This window comes from Oppia nitens, unplaced genomic scaffold (assembly GCF_028296485.1).
Source record: "Oppia nitens isolate AA-2021 unplaced genomic scaffold, nextdenovo-longstitch-racon4-pilon3 scaffold5_pilon_pilon_pilon, whole genome shotgun sequence".
Classification (NCBI taxonomy): Eukaryota; Metazoa; Arthropoda; class Arachnida; order Sarcoptiformes; family Oppiidae; genus Oppia; species Oppia nitens.
In genome coordinates this window covers 4,869,445-4,896,404 of record NW_026533243.1, presented here as the reverse complement: position 1 = coordinate 4,896,404, position 26,960 = coordinate 4,869,445, and the positions used below count along the sequence as shown (strand labels likewise).

The 26,960-nt window shown below is 22.7% G+C and overlaps 2 protein-coding genes across 2 annotated transcripts; one reads left to right on the top strand and one right to left on the bottom strand.

The window, feature by feature from the left end:
- Nucleotides 1–9,595: 9,595 nt before the first annotated feature.
- LOC128961565 (uncharacterized) lies at nucleotides 9,596–13,648 on the bottom strand. Its single transcript, XM_054307815.1, has 4 exons — nucleotides 13,633–13,648; nucleotides 12,807–12,984; nucleotides 10,131–10,276; nucleotides 9,596–10,053 (listed from the first exon to the last, which is right to left on the bottom strand). Exons 1-4 carry the CDS (start codon nucleotides 13,646–13,648, stop codon nucleotides 9,596–9,598), a joined length of 798 nt encoding a protein of 265 aa, XP_054163790.1.
- Nucleotides 13,649–16,161: 2,513 nt separating this feature from the next.
- Nucleotides 16,162–24,285, top strand: LOC128961564 (nose resistant to fluoxetine protein 6-like). Its single transcript, XM_054307814.1, has 8 exons — nucleotides 16,162–16,877; nucleotides 18,325–18,672; nucleotides 18,894–19,011; nucleotides 19,771–20,036; nucleotides 21,322–21,674; nucleotides 22,869–23,385; nucleotides 23,583–23,725; nucleotides 23,800–24,285. Exons 1-8 carry the CDS (start codon nucleotides 16,322–16,324, stop codon nucleotides 24,283–24,285), a joined length of 2,787 nt encoding a protein of 928 aa, XP_054163789.1. The 5' UTR covers nucleotides 16,162–16,321.
- Nucleotides 24,286–26,960: the final 2,675 nt, after the last annotated feature.

Sequence of the window (26,960 nt, the reverse complement as noted above, 5' to 3'; positions counted from 1 at the left end):
GATTAATTTAATTTCTAGTATAATTATACAAAATAATAAAAATAACATAAAGTTAACATATATTATAATAAATGTCATAAATTATTTTTAAATTCACACTGAATTACTCTTTAAGTACTTCTATCTGAATTAATCTAAAAAATAATTTTAATATTCAATATAAATAAAAATGTTTTACACTTAATTGTAATTAATTAAATTTATAAAAATATATTATGTTATAATATGAAATGCTCTTTAATTTATTTACAATTAGTTATAACTTTAAACTTAACCACTTTTATATATATATATATTTGATATATTTTTTAATTTATAATTCTATCAGTTATATATAATAACTTTCTTATAATATTAGATTAGTAATTGATAAAAATATATTTTGAAATCAACATTAAGTAACCACAAAAAGTATTTATCATAAATTATGACTTATAAATTAAAGTTATAATAATTATGAATTTATCTAGATTAATGTTATATTTATCACATAAATATATATTTAATTTATATACAATTTATTATAGCATATAAATTACAGTAAATTATATACCGGTATATTCTATATACAGTTTATCATTAGGTATAATCTTATTTGTGTGTGTTATCATGTATGTGAAGATTATGTGTCAATGATTTTACATAAAGCAATGGTTGAGTCCTATATAAAAATAATGAGACAAAAATTAAATTGTTATGCTTTAGAATCGAAATTAATATTAATTACAAAATATTTTTTATATATAAAAATATATTTCAGCCATTGTTAACATAGCATTAAATGAGTATAAACTTAAATTTAACGACGTTTTGAATAAATGACAAACAAAATAGTAAAAAATCCTAATTGATAATCAAATAGGATTATAAAATTTTATTACTGCTCTCAACTATAGATTAATTAAATATGTTATATAAATGTTATATATATATATATATATTACGACCCACTTTAACCTATTGTGATATATTTTTATATTATAATTACGAAAATGTTAAGCTGAAAATATTACTTTAATTATAAAATATTTAATTGTACATTTTATACATTTTAATAAAATTACTTTAGATAGTATAGACAGTATTTTATTATTATAATTAAATTTATATACACTACTTGAAACTAACAAACATCTATTAAACATTTCCTTATATCTAACATTTATCTAATATATTTTTTATCGGAATTGCAGTCATTTTAAATAAAAATTTATTTTTATTTCTTTTTTGTCAAATTTTTATATCTATATAAGATTATATATATATATATATATATATAGAAAAGTGAATCAACAAAATAGCAGCAGTGAAGCAAATGAATAAAAATAAAATCCAATTTTTTCAATCAATTTTATCGATAATCCGATTATTGAGTTAACGCCGGTTTCCTCTCAGCACTAAAAAAAGACAGCGATTGGCAATAATGGGACTGACATCTCATCGGCACCGGGTATTTGTGCACAGATTTATAGCGCTGTTTATCGCAAACATAACTATTTTTTCACTGATGGCTCCTCTCTTTCTTGTTAACCATTTGTGTCCCGGAAATGACAATAATTTTTTTGGGGCTCATCTTCTTTAACTCAATAATACCTATTACTTGTGCAGAAAGTTTTATCTAAAGATATACAATGTATACAATTGTATGTTTGTGTCACTAATATTGTCGACAACAATACTAGTAATTATGTGTTTGTGAATTTGTGGGCATATGGTTTAGTCCATTTTATTTATAAGCTATACTAAATTTATATGTATTGATGAATTTATTGATTAAAATTATAGACACATACAAAATAAATCAATGGCTTTTTTCTCACCAAAAAATAACACACTTTTTTAATAAAAATATTAAATAATTATTAAAACAACACACAATTATGTATTCTTTAAGTTATCTGAAAATAAAAATGTTTTGTTTTTTTGTTTAGTAAATCTACAGTAATTGATATGAAAGACAACAACAAAACATATGGGTTTTGTTTTGCTATACGTGTTCATGAAATCAATGAGTGATGACTTGACTAAGAGATGAGACATAAAAAAATTGATTAAATGTTTTTGTTGTGTGAAGTCTTAAAGAAAAAAAATCTCCAACTTTTGACTCCATGTGTTCCTTAATGTATATATCTATTGATCTCTTGGATCTTTGTATATATATATTGAAAGTAAATCAATTGCAAACAAATATAACAATACGGCAGGAATTACATGAGTGACTGAGCAATAAGTTTATTGTAAATAGCGATTTGAAAATGCATTGAATAGGGATTTAGTTGTCGGACTCATTAATATTTAGATCACTGTTTTTATTTGACTTATGACAAGAATATTCTACATTTTAATGTATAAGTGATTGATTGGAGGATTTGTTTTGTAGATTTTTTTTATGTAAAAATGCAAATCAATGTTTAATTTAAATACTATACACAAATCGTTGCATTGCTTAGTTAAAACATCTTGAAAAACCCGAGTGTAATGTATTAATAAATATAAAATAAGACAGGTTATATACTGATTTTATATGTAAATTTATGAAAATTTTCAAACTATTGTAATAGTAAACTATACAATTTTGTTTATTGTATTGTTTAACCTATTGTTTGGTCTGAATGTTGGGTCCCACGACAACACCTCTCATGATATAATTATTTGTATTATTTGATGCACTTTTATTGTCACTGCTATTATCTCTATGATATTTTTGTTAATACACACTGTACTATACAACAGTAAACACATATTTGACTTATTATTTAAATTCACGTCACCTTTGAATTCATATTTTTGTAAACATATATATATATATATATATATATATATAGAGAGAGAGAGAGAGAGAGAGAGAGAGAGAGTATGTGATGATCAAACCGACAATCGTTAGACCGGAAAATAATTTTTTATTACAATATATTTTTCATTCACTTAACACTATAGCGATAGTGTTGTTGTGTTTTTAGTTTCAGATTTAGTATTCAAGTCAACCTAAACGTGAAAAGCAATAATAAATTTTAGTGAATATGTGTTATATAGTAAAATAAAAATAATATACATTAGTTTGACACAAAAACATTTAGCAAAAGCAATGCTAACAATAATGATATCCAAATGCTGTCTGTTTTTAAATATTTTTACATAAAATTGAATCAATTAATGTTTTTTATTTTACAGAATTACCAAAAATTTGTAATTAAAATTTAAGATTTTAAATAATAAATAATAATAAAATACTATTTATTTAGTAATGTTCTACTATTTTATAATTTATTTACACTTTGACTTTATATACAGTAAATGATTTTTTACTAATACAGTATATAAATACAAAATTATAGACACGTATTATTAACCATTATTTTATAAAAGACAACAGTTTTGTTAATTTAAATACGTAAGGGTTGGATAAACACTCAATTATATATTATTATTAACACAAAAATATTAAACACTATTTAACATTTAAAATAAATATCTTCTAATTATACTTTACTGGAAATTTTTCAAAATTTTCAATTTTGTTTTTTAGTTGTCTTTCATACCCAGAATATAATTACTTTATTTTCATTATTAACTTTAACGGATGTTTAAGATAATTGTAAAAATTATACAAATTATTCTTAATTTATATATTTATCTTATTGTTATTTTGATTGTTATTTTTTCTTAAATAATATTTATACATAATACTGTATATACAATGCTTTTAAAACAAATTTAACAAGGTTAGTTACCCTGACCATATAAATTATATAATATAAATTTCTATATACACGACACAAATCTTTTATTGTCTTTTATTATAGTTATGGTTTGATAACCTGAACACACCATAACTGGCTTTATTACTAATCCCATTGGCTTTCAGTGAGACTTACAATAATAAAAATACTAATACTTTAAGCGTAAAATATATTTTACTTTTTTGCTTTTGTTTGTTGATTTTGGTTTTGCTGTCAAATATAGTATATTTTATTTCGGATCCCTATCTCTCACTGATTTTTGCCATAAATTACAATAAAAACATTTTTTCTCATATATAACTTGTACTCCATTTATATAATTGCATTTAATATGAGCACATGATATATATTTTATTTATGTTTGTTGTTTTTCATTTAATTTTTTTATTACTAGTATATTGTTTTTGTTGATGTATAGCATTGTTTATTTTATTTATTTGCCACTTATTTTTCATGTATATTTTTTAATGAGATGACATTTGTATAAAACCTACCTGTGCATAACTTGAGTTGTTTGTTTGTTATCATTTAAAAAAAGTTTCATTATTATTGTTTGTTTCGACAATTAATATAAATCATTGTAAATATTAGCAGATTTTTTATTTTATTTTCTGAAAAAAGTGTTTTTTAAATTTACTTTTGGTAAAAATATTATTTATTTCTTGTCAATTGTTTTATGTAATAAACAATTTGTTATAATTAGTTATAATTTTATTTTTTATTCAAAATTAATATAATATACAATTTAATTTTTAATTCAATGTTATTTATTAAATTTAAAGTGGATTTTCAAATAAAATCATGTGTATTATTATTATTTTACTTTAGTGTTATTTAAATTATTACTGTTAAAAAAATATAATTATTATTTTATAGCATTAAATAATATCTAATTTGTAAATAAAAATAGATTTTTTAAAATGATAAAAAGATACTAATTTTATGTTATAATATAAATATATAGCTTAATAATCTAATGGTCAAAAATTATTATCTATGAAATACACAAATTGCAAAATTGAAATGTTTAGCTTTACTATTGTCATTAAGTGTTATCTTAAAAATACAAATATATTGATTTATTGAAAACTATTAATCTTAATATATATAATATAATATACTGTATATATTATAGTCAATAGTAATATTGTTAATAAGAAAATGTCGTATTGAATGACAATATTTGTCAAAATGTATTTTATTTGAGATCTACCTGTGCTATACTCTAACAATGTCTTGAAGTGGTCGATGAATTCAGTTAAATCATACCATCAATAAACACAAATCTTTCACTTTCTCTAAGATATAAAGTCCTTACGGACTGTCAATTTGGTACAGTATATGCCATTTGAAGGATAATCGGATTCCGTATAATACTACTTATATATCCATTTGAACACCTGATTCACCTCCTGTGGTGTGAAATCTACTTTTATATCTTACTGTCATTTATTGTTATGATAATACAATTTTAAATTTACAAATTTTAATAGTATTGTTTGAAATTTATAGTATTACTATTATAATGATAATTTTACATTGACAGCAATCTTAAATATTATTTGTTAAATTGTTTGCCACTCATATAAACATATAGCTGATAATCAATATTGTTATGTATTGATTATTGCAACTGATATAATATAAAGTGTAATTTATTTTATTTTTGTTGAAATGTGATTTTTATTTTCTAACTTATAATTTTAAAAACACAATAATACCGGATGATTTATCTCAAAGAAAAACTTTTTTTTTAGTATATAAACCAATAAATAAAACTAAAAATAGATAATAATATATAAAATGATAAATTGAAAATAATTTGAATTTTAATTTTTTATTATTATTTTTGAAATAAAGTGTTTTGTGCTGAAAAAGATTAATGATTTTATTTTTCTCTCTCTTTTTTTCTCTCTCTCACTCATTTACTTACTTTCTCACCCACTGATTCTCTCTCTCTCTCTCTCTCTCTCTCTCTCTCTCTCTCTCTCTCTCTCTCTCATCCGATAACTGATAACCATTGTTGTTGCTGTTGTTGCTGTCGTTGAGTTTGATTTTAGTAATAAAGTCATTCATTCATACCATTCATCACTTGTCTATCTAATAGTTATGTTGTTTTGTATTTTTGTTGTATTGTTTTGTATGTCAGTCTAAACAATAGCAATTCACGACATGTATTCAAACAGCATTTTGTAGTAAATAAAGTATTATTGAAATTGCCGTAAAAACACGATATTTAATGATCTATAAATATAAAGAAAAACATCAGACTATCTGTAAACCCATACTATGACTTCCCATATAAATTGAATATAAAACTCATCGATAATGAGTGGACAGTCAGTGATGGACACAATCCATTAATCTTTGCCAACAAAATATTGATAAATATATTTATATTAAATAAATTATTTTATCTATAAATAATGTGTATAATTTATCAAACTTCATAACATAAAACTTGAATTTACTATATGTCTAATATAATAACTATAATAATATTAGATATATATATATATATATATATATATATATATATATATATAATTAAATTAATATTTATTGATAATATATAATATGATTGAAACTTATTTTTTATTCATTTTATGATATAATATATATAATATAAAACTTTTATTTAAAAGATATAAATATTAAAATAACAATTTGCTTGCGTTTCTATTATTTTAGATATTTTTTTGAAATAAAACAAAAACATAAAATTTTGATTAAAAATATCGACCTCTGGGCAAATGTTATATATATTATTTATATAAAAAATTGAAATACCTCTACAACAATATACAAATTCTTCAAAAATTATACACACAAAATGCAATTTAATTTTTTAGTATTGATTTAGGTAAAAACTACAGATATTTTTTATTTATAAATAACTGCATTATTAAATACTTTTAAAATTATTTTTTAAAATATCTATAATAAAAAACCTGTAGGTGAAATTTACAAATAAATAAATTTTTGTTTTAATTATATATGTTTATTTATAAAAAGTAACATTATTAATAAATTAAAAAGATTGTCTAATTATTAGATTATTCTTTTGAAATTATTTAACTTTTTTTATCGATATTGAAGAATAAGCTGATATTAAATATATGAATATATCATAAAAAATAAGCATTTATACAAAATTATTTTTTATCTATGTTTTTAGTAGTTACTAACTTTATTTGCTTATTGTTTTAAAACTTTTATAGTGACTTAAAACACTTTTTTTTTATCAATTTTAGCAATTAATAGACAGCCTATTAATTAAAATTAATATTAATGTTTACATAGTATCCTATTATATGAATTTATTGTATTTAATAACAAAATATATATATATTTTTAATAATCATGAATAACTTTATTTACCAAACTTATTTAAAATCAATATAATGAATTATTACGTTATTACAAATATAGATAAATATCAAAAATATTATCTCATAACTAATCTTTAATATATATTATCTTTAATCAGTGGTTTGCATAAAAGTTTAGCATAAATAAGACATGACATTACTTGTGGATAAATATCACAAATCAAATACAATATAAAACTAATCAATCATTTTGTTATATTAAATTTATGCATATTTATACAATAAAAATCACTGTTAAAGTGAAAATTTTTGCGATAATGCTTTTATTTTTTTTCGACAAAATATAATTAATCATAATTTTACGATAAATTCTTAGGGCTATAAAAAGTATTAATATTTTTTTAATAATTGATTTTATGAAATTATTGAGAGTGTTATTATTATTATTATTATTACAACATTGACTTACAGTAAGTAAACAAAACTTATTTTTAAAGTGTTTTCAATGATATGTCAATATGTCAGATATTTGATAAATTACATGATATTACTATATATATATATAAATATAATTTTTGAAGAATACATATTTTATATATTAATACAATTGATATTAAAAATTATAATAATATTTTTAATAATATAGCTTGTTATTACAAAATTATAATATTTTGTTTTTTAAATAATACAATTCTATTAAAATTAACTATTATTAATAATATTATAATTTTGTTACAATAACTTACATCATTAATAACTTTATGAATTATTTTATTATTATTTTGAAAAATTGGTTAATAAATTTTATTATAAAATTTGTTGTTAAATTTAATGTGATATTTAAATTATAATTTTAAACATTAATCAAAAATGCATATAATATTATTTTAATATCTCTATTATGGAAAACTGCATGTTATTAAGTTAAACGATGTATTTTAATGTGAATTACATTATTTTTAATATAATCTATAAGTTTACATTAAACATTTAACTTTTAATATTTTATATAGTTTGTTTATAAAAAGAAAAATGTATTAATATAAAGTACTGTATTTAAAAATTTTAATACCAGTATAAGCAAATATGCAAATTTGAGTGCAATAAATAATTATTAATAATTTATTTATTGATTAAAAAGGGGAAGTGTTGTCAAAATACTATATCATTGTTATAATACAGTAATATATGTACTATTATTTAAATGACTAACAAACACGTTAGGCTCATCTCAAGCGTAGATTTCTATCTATAGTTTAATAATAAAAATACATAATAATTAAAACAAAATGTTATTAGGAATTTTCAGCTAATGTGTATGTGTATGTGTATGTGTATGTGTATGTGTATGTGTATGTGTATGTGTATGTGTATGTGTATGTGTATGTGTATGTGTATGTGTATGTGTATGTGTATGTGTATGGTTCTAATTTTAAATTTATTTAAAATTTTTTATAATTTTTTTATAATTTTGCTTCAGCTTTTATAAGTTAGATATTTATTTGTAATCAATGAGTTAAAGGATTCAACAGTAATTAAGTGGGTGAGTATGTAAGTGGATAAATGCTTGAGTGGGTGATTAGGATAAGCAGTTTAAAGAAAACAATTAGATATACTCTTTAGACAATAATAGTATCTCAATTGGTTTATTAATAAAATAAATTCAATTTCTTATTTATTTGCTAATTTATGTTTTAAAAAATATTAAATAATATTCTTTAATTTAAAAATGTATTTTAAAAAAATCTGAAAAGCTTAAGCTAATTAATGCTATCTATGCCACTATTAAATTCAACTTATTATAATCTTATTTAACTAAAATTATTTATATTGTATTTATTGTTTACAAATATTTAAAGCAATTTAAAAATTTTCCATATTTTTTTAATGTTTGAATATTACTATTTTAATAAATAATAATTTATTTTTTAGTATGAAATGTTGCAAAAAGTTGCTGGGAGTTAGTCATCATAGTGATTATTATTATTATTATTATTACACAATAATAATCATCATTTGCTGGATTATGATTCATTCATAGCATATGATCCGTTAAATATATTATACAATATTGTCTATTTAATATCATAATTCCTATTAATAATAATAATGAACAGAATATTTGTATTTATATGTTTAATATAGGAATATAATAGAGAATGATATCTATAATGTATTCAAAACACGTTATATTATAGGCATGTCTACAAAAATTCATTGATTTCCCGAGAGATGAATCAATATTAAAAGTAAAAATGAATATATAAGTAAATAGTCTATTAAATAAATACACATTAAATTGACACTAGAAATATATTTAATAGTCTTAAAAATAATGAGTTTATTATTTAAAAAATAATAATAATAGTTAAAAGAAGCATTTTGTTTTATAAATTCATAAATAATTTTTTTGGGCAACATTTTCATAAATTTATTTTTTTTAAACTAAATAATTGAATTTTAATTATTTAACATTATTTACTACAAAAAGTAAAATAATTTATAGATGTTTTTCATAGAATTTCAAGCGTTTAGAGTTTGATTAATTGTTGATTGAAATTTGTTTCTCCTATTTATCGGCACATAATTGAATGGAAAAAATCGATATAACATTCTGCTGATAGCACTGTCACTCTTAAGACCCGTAGGTTTTTGGTCGGCATTAGGCAGTGCTTTATGGCATCGTTCAGATTGTGGATCAATGTGTTGATCACTACCACAAACCATCTCAAAGAAACCGAAATGGATTTGATCGAAGAAGATCTCAAAGTACTGTCTGGCTTCAGACCCGCAGTGATCTAAAGCCAACCGATCGGTACACAACTCTTTGCGTTTGTGAGCGCAACACAGTGTTGAAAACCAATCATCAGTATCACTGGTGGCCAAGTGATCAAAAGCCAGGAGATAATTGTTAAGACAGGGAATAGCATTATCCACACCAATCACGTTGTCATGTATGCATTGACCGTGTTTTAAATAGGCTTAACCACAAAAAAACAAGTAATGATTTTAATTAATGATAATTAAATATTTAGTATTTATTATTAGTCTAATTTACTCTGTCTCTGGGGTCCGTCATCACAAATAAATGCCCGAAACCTGATCTGCATTTGTTCGGTCACTAAATCAAACAGTTCCCTATGTAGTGGTGTTCCGCACCGTTTCAAGTGTCCGTATATACACTCAACGGTTTTGTTGAATCCTCTGCTCTCAAATAATATCGTTTTATTATTATTGCATTTTAGTTAATAATTTTATTTAACTATAGATTAAATATAAGCAAAATTGGATTAATATATATATATAGTTATATTTAAATGATATTGTCAAATATATTGTCAAATATATTGCTGCATTTTAAAAGTCATTTTTAGCTCAATGTTATATTGCATTTATTATTTATTTAAATTAATATTATTATGTAAATATTATACAATAAAATATAAACTAATTTATTTTAGTCTATTTTATTTTTTTTTAATTAAAAACATATGTTTTTATTATTTATTATACCGCTATTATATAAAAAATGTTATTTAATTAAATAAACAATTCATTTGAAATATATATTTTAAAAATAAATACGACAAATATTATAATTTTATTATAATTTAAACAATAAAGTACACAAATAAAAAATACATAAAAGATGAATTCAATCTTATTTTATTTGTAACAGTAATTATAGTAATCAGTCAAATTGATTGTCATTGTTTTTATATATTGAATCTCATATATTATGTGAAATAAAGTAAATTATGATTAATTAATACTCAAACTATAATCCATTTATTATATTAAGAGTAACAAAAAAGCTATAAATGGTATAATTCTCTAAACAAAAAACTTATCTAACCGTGCATTGAATGTCAGTATAATATTATATATAATGCAAATTATATTTTTTGTTATCTTTCAAGTAATGTAATAAATGTCAAAAAGCAAAAAAAATATCTGTTCTTAAAAACTATTGTTTTTACTTCATTAACATTTATTTGATGACAAATTACAAAATTTATTGCTTAAAAAATATATCATAATTAGTGTTGAGTAAAAAAAATATTTTAAAAATATACACACAAAAATAATTTTAAAAAAGTGTTTCTTATTTTTATATAATTTGTTATTTAATAAATTAGATAACTTATATATTTTATGGAAAAAAATATAAAAATGGCAATACTATAATACTTGTTAATTCTATATTAATATTAAATAATATTTTAATTTTTCAGAAAAATTTATAAAAAGTTTCTATTTTTCATATAAAAGATTTAAAGTATATTAACAAATTAGATATTAATAAATTAATAAAATTAATTAATCATTTTATAAAATAATGAAAAGTTTTTATAAATGTTTAAAATAAACAAAATTCTTGAATACTCTCCAAAGTAGTTTATCTTTTAATATATAATATAAAATGTTATATATTGAGACATTAGATGAAAATCTAATTTTAGTAACTAATAATCATTTATTCCGGGCATACATATAGAGATGGGCAAATAGAAAGTTTCTAATAAATTTCCCTGAGAAAGTTTCTAGAAAGTTTCTCAGGAATAAATTTCTATAGAAATTTAACTTTTTTGGTATACTATGGGATCCCCATATCTATAGATATTGTAAAACTATAAATATATTAATGAGACACTACTATACATATAATATTATACTATATAATGTAGATTACTGTACAAATGGGATACTTATATAAATAATTATAATTATTTAATAATAATCAGTTTTGTAAAATTTTATTCACCATTTTATTATATAATAGTTTTTAATAAATAAATTTTTTACTTTAATTAATAATTAAAATACTAATACTAATATTTAAATATTACTTATAAAAACAATGTTAAAGATAACAAATATCGAGAAAACAAAATTAACCATGGGGATCCCATAAATAGAAATTTCTTTTAGAAACTTTCTAGAAATTTCTCTATTATTTTATAAATTTCTCTTTTTTGCCAACACTACATACATAGCGTGAAATGGTATAGAATCCCAATTTATATTATATATACAGTGTTTTTATTTTATAATATTTATAAATGATATAATATTTTAGTCACAAAATATTTATAAGCATCTATCAGTGAAACTTTTGCTATTACTAACATTAAATAAATGATATAAAATATTATTTCACACAAATTTTTGTGATTTTTGTTTTTAAAATATCTGGAAATTATGAAATGTTATTTTTCTGTTGCTTTATTTTCCTAAGTTTTTTTGTTGTTGTTATTATTATTATTATTGCACTCAACGAAAATGATATGTCATTTGTTAATATTATAAGAGCCATGAGATCCATGAGCTGAACGGGAAATATGTGTTTCACTAATGTGGACATCATATTAGCTAATAGTGTGTAATAAAAATTATATAGCTTTATAGATAAATCGTATATATATATATATATATACTATAAGTTATACTGTGTATATGCGTTATATGAATATATAGATATAAATAATATTTTCTCTACACTAATGTATTAGAAATAAATGGATGTAAGCATTAAAAGTAAAATAAAAATAATACAAGAAAAAGCATTTATTAGGATTATTGTAGTTATAGAGAAATATTACTATAAAAATATAATAACAAAAATAATGACAGACTTATATGTAAACGGATTATTGAAGTGTCGCTATGGATATCATAATTTATATATTAAACTGTTTTATGATTTTGTTATCTTAACTAACTTATAACATACCCACAAAATTGGTCGAGTCCGGGACCAGTAGTGGCCAATCGGGTAGCATCGGGACGTTTGCCAATACCAAAAAAGTTGTCAAAACAATTATCAATACCAACGTTATGACAGCGAATACGTTTGCAATAAATTAGATCCAAATTATATATTAATACAAATGTTGTAATTGCAGTGAAATCTGTTTTTTTAAATAATAATTAATTTAAAATTAAAGAGGAAACTAAATTTATTATATTATAATAAATAATTTATACGCTATAGAGTTTATCTATTTGAATGCTTTAATATATTTAATAAATACGGTATAATATTGTGTTAATATTTGCTAATTATAAGTTTTATAAATTTATTTTAATACAACAAAATAGTTATTAAAAAATACAAGTTCAATGGCTTAACTTAAGCTGCCGGGTATGTTATTAATGTATTTAAAATTTATATTTTAATGAAATAATAATTAAGATTTGACATTAAACATTACTAGATAATAAAAATTTTAAAAATACAATAAAATATAAAATAATTTTCCTTAATATTTTTGGCATTATTTAAGAAGTCAATTAACTGGATAATTAGGGGATATTATATGTAATAAATAAAATAACAAAATATCTTTATTATTATTATTATTATTAATACAATTGCTAATTTATTAAATTTCTTAGAAACCAAATTAAACGCAAAATTAGCACAAATATCACACAATTATATATTAAGCAATTCATGTGAGACCTATTAAGTTAAATAAATTTATTTTTATTTCATTATGTAATTGACATATTATGACACTCTAGAGTTTGGACAGTTTGGACATCCATTTACTTACGGATTGTGTACTTCATAATGGATTCAGTAGTTGATAGTAGTAGTGGTAATAGTAGTTATAGTAGTAGTAGTTGTTGTTATTGGTATTGTTGTTACTTTTTGACTGAATTGTAAAATAAATTATTAAAGTATTGTTTCCATTCAATTCACTAATATTGCAAAACTAGTCTCTAAACTGCCACTGAATTATTAAGAGTTTTTATAATAATAAAATTGTAAACTATTATAGTAAATGAATTAATAAAAATGTATTTTTATTATATTATTTATTATTAAATAATACTTAAGTCAATGCTCAGTTTATTTGTTCATTAAATAATTATCATAGCATTTATTTTTCCTTAATATTACATTACATTATATGATATGCATACATAAAATGTAAAGGCAATGTAATTATAAACATTTGTAGAAAATTCACATATAATAGCTTTTGTCAACAAAAAAAATCCCAAAAGGACTCACATTTTTTTCTGGTAGTCCAGAGACTAAATGATAAAATAATGTCAAGGATAGGGATGAAAGTAAGTGAGTAAATAAATAATAGAAAGAAAGAGAGAGAGAGTTTTAAAAAATAAAACAAATATAATTAAATACCATTTACTTGGGTTTTAAAAAATCATATTTAAAGTAATAATAGATGTCTTCATTTAATTTCCCACAAAAAAGATTTTAGGATTGAAAATAATCATAATATTATAGTAGAGTTTTTGACTTTTATTATTTAAGTTATATACTGTATATACTGTACTTGTTGTGTATATGTTTTAACTATTTAATAATATAATATATATAATAGAAATAGTAATAAAATACAGTATTCTTGCTTTTATTGCTACTGTATTTTTGTGGTATTATTTATTTTCATGCAATCGGTTAGTCAAGTAGTTTACAGCAGTTTTTAGTAGTATTTGATTTAATCCCACGACCGGTACTTTTGCACGCATATTACTGACATATTTATTGTTTTATATTGTTTTATCACATTTTTTTGCAATCTATTAAATTTATTTTCAAAGAAACAATTAAAATTATTTAAAAATAAAGAAAAATATATTTTTTTTGTAATTAACAACATTTTAAAAAATTAATATCATATTTACAAAATAATCAGTTTAAAAAAATAATTTTTAATTTACTTTGATTTAATTTTACTCTTTATTTTCTATTAAATATTTCCAAAAATGTTATTTTATAATAAATTGTTAAAATATTTGTTTAATAATTGAATAAACTAGTTTAGCTTGGTTGTAATCAAATTTTATCTTGACATGTGTTCATTATAACTAGTGATTTAAAAACATATTTAATATTATTTTGACAATTATCTAAACACAACAACAAAATTGTGCCAATAATTGAGTACTAAATAAACACAAAACACATCTATTAATTCACTTTTACCGCAATATTTACTGATAATTCATTCACACAACAAAACATCTGAGGGCAACATAATTGTCGAAAATTGTATTTTACTTTAAGCTAAATATGTTATGCAATAATAATGTTATTACATAAGCGATTATTGTTATTATATGAGCAACAAAAAAGTTTTTTAAAAATATAATGATATTTAAATTAAATTTTTTCACATTTTAATTAACATCAATGGTGCAGTCATTTTTATGACATATCTAAATTGCTTAACTGTGTTATTCAAAATAAAATCAATTTTAATTTCATTGTAGATATACTGTACATTTCCTCAACAAAATATATTTGCAAACAAATTTACAATTAAGTATTTCAAAAGTTGATTTACGAATTGTAAGTCAAAAATAAATTTAATTTTATATTATTTGGTATTACAAAATAATTAAAACCCTAAACCCTATGTTAAATATCTAATATCTAAAATTTTGTTTGTCTATTAAAACATAATTTATAATATAATAAGTTTTATTATATATAATACTTCAAACAATTTGTTTGTACGAAGATTTACTTTTTATATAATTGTTATGGGATTTGGGTTTTTGTAAACAGTTAGGATATACAGTGTTTACAATTATTTTTGGTTGAATTGATTGCACTTGAAAATTGGATTTCATCTGAAAAACAGCTAAAGTAACGTTACATAAGGCTATTATCATTGAAAAAATCATTAGTGAATGACTTACTCTTGTTGTTTGTCAAGAGATTGCTATTAGTATTAAAAGTTTGTTTTTTATGAAAAGATATTTTTTATTTATTTATGTAAAAACTTTTTTCGTATAGTTATCTGTGATATAATGATTTTGCCAAAAATTAAAAGACTATTTGTTTTTATATTAATTTTAACGATATTTGTGTCGCAAATTTGTCCTCAAGAAGAAGATGATGATGAAAGTGATGATAGCACTGATGAGGGTTTGGATGTCGAAGAAGATAGTAGTGATAGTGATGGCAGTGATGGCAACGATAATGATGGTAACAATGGAACAGATGGATCAACGGAAAGTACTGATACGCAAAAGTCGACTACTATTGGATTGACCGCAACTACGACTACCGATATCCCAATCACTGCAAAGACAACTACAACCACAATACAAACAACTACTTCATTCATTACTAAGCCATCGGCAATAATAATAACAACACCATTACCAGTGCCAACCAAAATCAGTAATACAAGTACTCAAACTACAAACTATACCAAAACTACTGCCTTTCCCATTACTGTTCCTAATGATAGCAAATCATCAATGGAAGTGAAAAATGCAAAAATGTCTGATGAATATAGTGATGGTGATGAAGACACAGAAGATAAAGAGGAATCCGATAATAATAATAATGATAACAACAATACAAAGGAAAAGTCACAAACAATTGAAAAATCAAACGCAAAGGAAAATGTTAATAAAGATAACAAAAACAATAAAAAATCGGAAATAGAAAGAGAAGGATCTGTTAATAATGACAATAATGATGAAGATTATGAAGAAGAACCACCTGAGGGTACCGGTGAGGGTAGTGATTACTTTGATGAGCCAACACGTGAGGAACTCCTAAAAAGTCTTATTCAGAGAACTTTTAGTTTGAATACCATTAGTATGAGTGATATGCATAACAAAAGCGCTGACCAGAGATGGGTTGAGTTCATAACAGAAGTGGAAAGTGGTTTGGCGTCACTCATGAGGGCAATCACTCCCACAGCTTTAGATGCTTTCTACGAGATTCCCGAACTGAGCGCCGGCTGTTCCAACTCATTGTTGAGGATGTCTAATGGTATACAACAAACACAGGAGTGGGCCTTCAAAAGTTTGACATTTTTCATTTATTTTAGTTTTATTGAAAATCAATTTGTTTAAACATATCATTATAAGTTTAAATGTAAATTATTATTTTATATTATTATTATTATTATCTGAGATATTCATTTTATATAAAGATATACATATAGTAAAAAATATATAATATTTAGAAATATTATTTAAACTATTAATTAAATGTAAGAAAATGTGTAATCAATTTGATTAATTTTTTTCGGATAAAGTGCTAAAATTAATATCATTGCAAACACTGACTTTAGTTTAGGTTTAAACTATTGACTCCAATGATTGAAAAATAGTTTTTTGTCTTTACTCTTATCTCTACTCCATTGCCAATGGCATCACTGATATATATGTATGACTTACCAGTGCTTACAAACTGTTATATGCCTTTCCTCTATAAATTGCCTAAACTCTCTCAATTCAAGTCAATCTAAACTTTAATCTATTCCCTCAATTCACTGGTAGAGCCTATCATTATTAAGTAATCGATTAAAATAGAGGTTTTATTTAGCGATTAATATATTATTTGACTGCATCTGAGTATAATATGACCCATAGTATCAATTCCCTAATGATGAGGTAATTTATAATTAACTTCATTTTATACCCATTTATTGCTTTATATATCTAATACAGTCTACACTATTTAGCCCTTTTGTTGTTGTTTTTGCTTTTATTTTCTAAGCTAAAAGTTGAGTACACTTTTGTGTTGTTATTATCAAAACTTCTTTGCAATCAACAATACTATTGGGAGTAAACGATAGTCAGTTAGTCAATGAGTTAGTGAGTAAATTAGTTAGTAAAGGACTGTATGATTGTGAGTGAGTGAGTGAGTGAGTGAGTGAGTGAGTGAGTGAGTGAGTGAGTGAGTGAGTGAGTGAGTGAGTGAGTGAGTGAGTGAGTGAGTGAGTGAGTGAGTGAGTGAGTGAGTGAGTGAGTGAGTGAGTGAGTGAGTGAGTGAGTGAGTGAGTGAGTGAGTGAGTGAGTGAGTGAGTGAGTGAGTGAGTGAGTGAGTGAGAGAGAGAGAGAGAGAGAGAGAGAGAGAGAGAGAGAGAGAGAGAGAGAGCACTGGTAATTCATTTTAATTAAAAATAGATTTGTTGTTGATTTTCAATATAAAGTATATGAGAAAACTTTTGTTGTTTTTATAAAATAACAAAATTATATACAATATAAATTATATAATAAAGTTTATACTAAATTTTTTATTTTATTAATACCAAAATTAATGTGATTTAAAATTAAAATTAAGCAATTTTATTATTTTTTAAAAACATCTTTTTTAAAACTTTTATTAAAGATTATCATTTATTTTTACAGTCAAATTTTATTATTTTTTATTTAAAATTAAACATATACACAAATAATTAGTAATTTTCATAAAATAAAATATCACTAATTATTGAAAAAATATATTTAAAAACATTATTTAGTGCTCGACTCAAACGGCAAATTTCCTACGGGTTTATTGTCGGGCACACTGTCCTCTCTCGGAGCTTATGACCAGTGCTTAGAAACGGTGGCAATGGATGACAATAAAGAGCTGTTTAGAGGACAATATTGTATACTTAAAATGAGACCACCAATGCCTCAATTGAACGGTCGTATCAGTTATCATAGACCGGTAATCAGTCTGAATGGCAGCAAATGGGCCAACACATGGATAGACAGTCGTATCGCAGGTCGGTATGCGACCGGCTTTTATTCAACGTATATCTATAATGCCTTATGTCTACCATCGACCTGTTCTGTCAAAGAACTTAACGCCATAACCAGTAAATGTAAGTCAAGTTAACATTAAAATTATAGTTTTGCCGATAATTTATGATATAATTTACATGAAACCGTGATGTTGAGCATTATTATCAAATTATATACTACTAACTTAGGTTTAGAGATATGACTGTATATATAATATGAAAAATGTTGATTATTTTATTTTTTCTGTGTTGTCATTTGAATCAAACATTTACACCATTCATATATAAATATCTTATTATAGATATCGGCGATTACTTTGATGTTAGTCTAGATTATTGCGATCACAACACCACTGATAGCAATGGTTTGTCTATTATTAATACATATCGTGGCCTTAATGTTATGCAACGTATTGCTATGTGAGTAATGTTTGTATTATTTATATTTTTTCAAATATATTTTTCAATAAATGTTTTATATTTATTTTGTTAGAATTACTTATTATGGAAATATTTTAGTAAAATAGATAAAACATAAATTGTATATAAAAATAATATATTAATTATTATTACAGTATATTTCATATCCAAATATAATATAAACTAAAATAGTCTATTATTAGATTAAATTTCATTATTTAATTATAAAAATGTAATTGTATACGACTAAAATTTTATTTTAAAATTGCATATCTTATATTTAAATATATAATTTGAAATAAATACTCAATATTTTTACATTATTCTTACATAATAAGCTATAATTAATTGTAAAGCATTTTGTATTTTAGTTTTTAGAAAGAAAAAACTCATTAACTTTTATTTAAATTTTTTATTTTTGTTCAATATTTATGTAACATGTCTTTTCGTTAGCAATTATTTATTTTGCTAATTAAATAATTGCTAATTACATCAATATATCTTTGGTAGCATATTGTGTATGTTTTGCAATATACAGTATAATTTAAGAGTTATATTAGAAATAAAATTAATTAATTCAAAATAAAATAATATTAATTATTTAAAATTTAGATACTTATTATTGAAAAATAACTCAAACAAAATTTAAATATTTTATAAAAACAATATTAATTTAATTAATTAATTTAACAAAAAATTATGTACAAATATTTATATTATTATATAGTTTTAATAATATTATTATCATAATATTTATAGCATTATAATAATGGCATCAATAGTATTGGTATTTATGGGATCATTGGTTGAAATGTTTTGTCCAGATTTTGTAAAATTGCAATCATTTGGTCGACTTATTGCATGTTTTTCAATAATATCAAACACACAAAAGTTATTTTACATAAATCGCAATAAAATGGACAAAAAGTTGACATTTGTTCACGGGATACGTGTGCTGACAATGATTTGGATTATAGCCATACATACCTTTACTGTGGGAACACTGTTTGTACCGATGCTTATCTGTAAGTTTACAAATCCTAACTTAACTTTTATGCACTACTATAATACTGTATTATCTAATTAAATATATTATAGGCTTAAACTAGATTAGCAAATATATTTTAGATAATAAACTACATTTGATTTATGATATACAAACTAACCATTATTTAATACAACGTTTACAGTAACATTAAATATCATATGATATACACAATATATTTAAATTGATAAATAATATATTACTAAATAAATAATATATTATATAAATATTATGTTATATAATATAATTATTTATTTAGTTATTTATAATTAAATTTAAGATTTTAACATAAATTTTATTTTTATATTTTTGGTTCAATTTTGTGTTGTACTGTCAAAATCAAATAAAAATAAATTTATTTTTTATCTCGTAATTAAATTCAAATAAATGATTTCATTGAAATTGAATTTTATTCAATTATTGATAGACAATAACACACATAAGTTTTAAAGAAAAATAATAACATCAGAAAAAGTAATTCTATTTTTTTTTTTATATAATAAGTCTTTAAATATTTTTTTTCGTTGTTAACGTTTATCTTATATTTGCTTTAAAGTGCTTTTTGTAGCAAAAACTATAAGTTAATTAACCTTTAATTGAGTTCACATAAAAAAGTATTAGTTTTGAAGTCCCTTCTCTTATATGGGTATTATTTGCTCTACAAAAACATAAATTTTAATCAATTCAAAGATGTTTTTGTTATTTACTGTAAGGCTAAGCGTTTAAAACTTTTCAATACTTTTTTATTTTACAATAGTCTAACATTTTCATGAGAAACACATATCTATTTTAAAAAATTAATTTAATTTCTTATTAAGTTTTTTTTCAAAACAAGTTTAATTTACAAAAAAAATAAATAAAATAAAACTCTATAGGATTGTATTAAATTTGTGACACAAAAAATAGAAAAGTTGTTTTTAATTATTTAAATAAAAATAAAATACTTTTTTGTTATAAAAAGTTACTTAATCGATATATGTGTTTGTGTTTTAATTAAGTATTCAAACATTTGATAAGTAAGAATGCTATAATATATAATATTGATATATTGACTATATATATAGTATAGTATATATATATATATTATACTATTTTATTAGTATATATAATTAAAATAATTAAATAACAATATAAATTATTTGAAGCAATATAAAACATTATACTGTAGATATAAAAAATAAGTACATTAGTAGAAATTATATTAAACTTACAAAAATGATTATAATAGAAAATTATTATTATTATAAATATTTTTTTAATGATAGACCGTTTTGAAGACGAGGCCCGACAGTTTGGCAAACAACTGTCCACTCAATTCATATATAATGGTTATATATCTGTTAGTAATTTCTTTTTCTTGTCGGGATTGGTGGCCACCTATGTATCGATTCCTCTCTTTAACAAATCATATGGTCCGACATTTTTCCGATTTATATCTCTTCGTTGGTTTCGATTTGTGCCGTCTGTTATCGGTATCATATGTTTCCATATGTTATGGCCACTGATGGGTTCGGGACCGGTGTTCAAACAAGTCTCACAGCAATTGACTGAGCCCTGCACTACCAACTGGTGGACAAACATTTTATTCATAAATAATTGGTTTTTATTGCCGGATATGGTATGTATTAACAATTTATTATTGAAATCATATCTATTAATGAGACTTTGTGACATTTTTTACTATTATAACAAAATAGTAATCGTGTTTTTAAAGATTATATGTTTATGAATACATATTTACTATACAATATATATATATATATATAAATATCTATTTTTCAAAAAGAGTTCATTTAAATGTCATTATTTAACAATTAACTGTTTACACAACCAAATAATTAATGATTGTCACAAAAATATCCATTAATATTGTAGTGGAAAAGCAAATCTCGACTTTTGTTGACTATATTTTAACCTTAAGGGATATGCCTTTTTGAAAAATAATTTTTATTTTTCAATTAATTGTTTATTCATATCATTCTTGAAATATATATAATATTTAATACACATTATACTGTATGTATATATGTATATATATTTCATATTTTATAAATTTAGTTATTCCGACTCAACTATCATTTATCATTCAGACCCGACATTTATGAGTTGTCTATCAATAAATAGTTTATATAATTTATATTTTTCACTAATGGTGTTTATAGGGGAGTACATTAAAAGGCGTTTCATTACATTAGAGTATTGAATATTATTAGCAGCGATGTTATCATTAATTATAACATCACTATCATTAATATCAACCGATTGACTGGTAGTTCCTAAATATCTATATGTGTTTAACTCGCTGTTCCAATATATCCTGTGTCACCAGTGAACTGTCATTTTAGGCACTGGTAGTAGGAAATTACAACATAAAAATAATTTTAATAACAACTATTTTTTATATTTTATTTGTTATCAAATAGTAGATTTACTTTAAAAAATTTCTATTTTATCTTCAAAATAACAATAAAATTATTATTTTTTAATCTTAGAAATAAATAGCAATAAAATTAAGATATAATAAATTAATTAAGATTTAATGTCTGATATGAGCGACAAAATATCTATGAATAATAAACTTTGAATATTTTTATAATGCATTATTTAAATCTAGATTTATCAGATTTAGTTTTATATTTTAGTAATAATTTATTTAAATTATATCAGAATACTACTATAAATTATATAATAAAAATGTCAATTTTTATTATATATTCATAATTTTTAAAATAACAAATATTAACTATAAAATATAATAATTTACTGTTACTAATAAATTTGAATTAATAATTAGTTTATTAATTTCTAACAGTGTTTAGTACACACTTGGTTTCTGAGCGCTGATATGCAGCTCCATATGCTATCATTTTTTGCAATTCTGGCGCTAAGTAAGGCTAAGAGCTTCGGTATTATATTATGCACTGCCCTAATCTTATGTGGAATTGGCATACCGTCACTCGTCAACTACAAAACGTATGGTCCGCCGATGCCATTACCATTTAACGAGCCTGACCTGGACCAATTTTATCGCGACCTCAACACGCTATATCATCCGACATACAATCATTTATCCACTTATTTTATCGGTGTTTTAGTAGGTTATCTACTGTTTACACGAAAGGAAATTAAGTTTAGTCTACCATCCCGTGCGTTCATGTGGATAGTGCTACCAGTGCTGACACTGGGGGCCACATTTGCCACTTATTTGTGGACAGGACTTGATTGGCAATATAGTAGATTAACTGCCGCTACATATTCTGGTTTACACCGATTTATTTATATACTCTTTTATGTATGGATTGCCATCTATTGCTCACAAAATACTAAAAGTATGGATGTCTTTAAATATTTAATTGATTATTCATATTTCTAACGTTTAACTAAATTAATTATATTATATATTAACTATTTATATATATATATAGTAAAATTAATTTATTATATCTAAACATCTAATATTTACACTTAAAAATATTTATTTTGTTTTGACTGTTGTATTATTTTATATAATTTATGTTTTCTTTAGGTTTATTGAATCGATTCTTTAGTTCAAACTTTTTCATACCATTGAGTCGATTGTCATTTTCGGTATATTTGACACATATTTTGGTCGTTTGGTATTTTGTATTAGAGACCAGAGATATGATAAGATTTACATATAAAGACTTTGTATGTATTTTTCTCAAATTAAAAATTAAATCTAATATTTCATTATATATTTTGTTTTATAATTATATTCATAGATTTACTCAACTGGTGGTGTAATAGTTTACACATTTATAATATCATTTGTTTTATATTTATTGTTTGAATCTGTTTGGAGTAATATATTGTCATTGATTTTCAAGAAAAACCAGAAGAAGAATAGCGGGAATGTCGGCGACACTCAAAATGACCAAAAAAAGGCAGACATTAAACATAATTACATGCAATCAACAAATGGAAAGGATATGCAATTAAATTTAAGTGCAAACAGTGTCAGACATTTAGCACAGTTTACAAACGGTAGTAATGGTTCTCAGAGTAGCGATAATTGGAAAGAAAAGGCAGTCAAAGATATTAATGGAAACTCATTGCATGAATATAAAGTCGATTCAATACCCAGGGGTACAGTGTTTGTTGATGTTGATGAAGGTGTAGGTGCTTTGCATTCAACAAATACTCATATAAACCACTCGTTTATCTCTCGATATCATTCAGATAATAATAATAATAATACTAAACTTTAGACATTTATACAAAAATCTTATCTTAATTGCATTCATTTTAATAAAGTTATATAATTTTGTTAAAAGTATTATAAATACAGTATATGTAAAATAAAAATATTTATGTAAAAAATTTAATACATATTTCAAAAGTGTTTGATTTCTATTTTATATTAATAAAAATTACTTTTATTATTTAATATTATTAATTCGATATTCAAATAGACAATTGTTTATATAAATATAAACATTACAGATTTAATTTGAACAGTAAAATCAAACAAAATTACTAATAGTATATTTCCGATTTGATAGTTTTGTATATAGATAATTAAAATGTATATAAACTTACATACAGTATGTACTGTACAAATAATTTACATAGTATAGTGACTAAGAGTACCTGGTTCACATTTACATTTCATCAATTAAATTATTTTCAGATCTAGAATAATAATAATAAATTCAAAATATTTGATATTTTATTTAAGGAGAAATGAATAAAATGTGTTAAGTTATACTAAATAATAGAATTATATTATTAAAAATTTCCTGAATTCCTGAATACATTTATTTGGAAATTATATTTAAAACATAAATAATTGCATCCTTTATAATATGATATATTATTGTTAAGTATTAAAATAGTTTATATTGCAATGTTCTATACAGTATATTAACATTTGCCTAATATTGATGTTGCAAATTGACATTAAATGCAAATCAAATTATAATATTTATACTCTGAATTAATGCTTATATTGCATATTGTGATTCAATTTAACTCAATATAAGTTAATTGTATTATCAAAAGCCCAATAGAGATATTTGATTAAAATGGCACCAAATATATGGAAACCAGTATTTCCTGGAGATGTTGTTTGTGATGACAAACCATTGTTTCAAACGGTGTTCACTCAATATAAGAGCAAACATTGCAATCACTGTCTTATTGAGTCCGATCGGCTCAAGCGATGCACTGATTGTCTGAAAATGTATTATTGCGGTAAATATTGTCAGACACAGGACTGGAGGTCTTACCACAAGTTTGAATGTCAAGCCTTCAAAAAGCTGGACAAACCTTTGGACAGATATTCCAATAAAATCCTATTACTGTTAAGATTATACTTCTATATCAAATCAAATCATTTGTTTGTCACTAAAAATCATCGACAGTTTGATGGCACAGATATATCGCTTAAAGATATTAAAATTAATGAAAAAATCAAAACATTTTATAATAATAACGAATTAAAAAGCCTGTTTAAAGACCTAAAAAATTGTGGCATTAAATATGATATATCTGTTATACAGCATTGGTATGCATTTATCAAAAAATTTACAAATCAATCGGTATATCCATTGATCAGCTATGAGTGCAGTCATTTGGAGTATATCACAGCCAGTGGTATCAAAGTTGGTTACGGACTCTACACTAAGTATCTAACTCTCAGACATTCGTGTTGTCCTAACAGTGCTCTTGTAGCTGATGGTAGGTTATCACAGATGATACTGAAAATCTTATAATCACTTTTTATTTACAGAAAATAATAGACTTCAGTTACGAGTCATGAAACGTGTGCCCAATGGACAGCACCTGACTATAAGTTATGTGAATTTAGTTTTGGATGACAATGATAGACAATCCAAGATAAATGGGCACTTCATTGAGTGTCAGTGTCGCAAATGTCGACAACATATTGACCGTTCAGTTGATTTTGCTCTTATTGCTAATATGACTGATCCAAAGCTAATGCTAAGCATTTTGCAAACTCCTACACCTTTCTTAAGAAGTCAATTGTTTGCAAATTTGCTTATAAAATGGCCTAAATTTCTGAGTCAAAGCTCAGTCGTGTTTGGCAATTATCACCCGATTAAGACACAGGCGTTACGCAATTGGTTAGGAATGTTGTTTACTATCGGACACACCGACAGACAACTTATTGAATCCGTTTATAAAGAGTTTGTCACATCCATTGACATCACTCACGGACCCAATCATCGATATAAACATCAATCCCAGCAAATGATCCGTATTTGCCACGAATGGATCGCACACTTTGATACCAATTATCAACATATTTACAGAAATACATTTAATATGTTTTCGTTTATCCATTTAATCAATATTTTAGATCAACAATGAATTATCATTTTTGTAGACTTTATGTACCGAAACTTTTTTTTGTCATTTTTTTATCTAATTTTTATTTCTTAAATTCAATTTAAATATATTATTAATGTCTTTATAACTAAAATTGAATTATACTAAATAATTTTAACTTTGTTTTTTCTATCACCAAAAAAAATATTTTAAAATATTATAAAAATTATAAATAATTTTTAATGGGAAGTAACAAAATATAATCAATAAGTATATAAACATATTTTATTTATTATTGATTATCAACGATATTCAATATCAGAAAGATTATACTTATGAAAAATGATTAATATTTATAAATGTTTTATTATGTTATTATATATTCTGTAATAAAATAAATATTTTATTTATAATTTGCATTTAATATATAATATGATATTAATGTTTTGAAGAAATTGTCGGAATTTATAAAATAAACTGTACTTTTCTCACAATTCAAAGACTAAACTGTAATAAAGTGCTAAAAATAATAATACATTTATAATGTATAACATAATATACATTAATTCATTATGTATTCATTAATACTGTC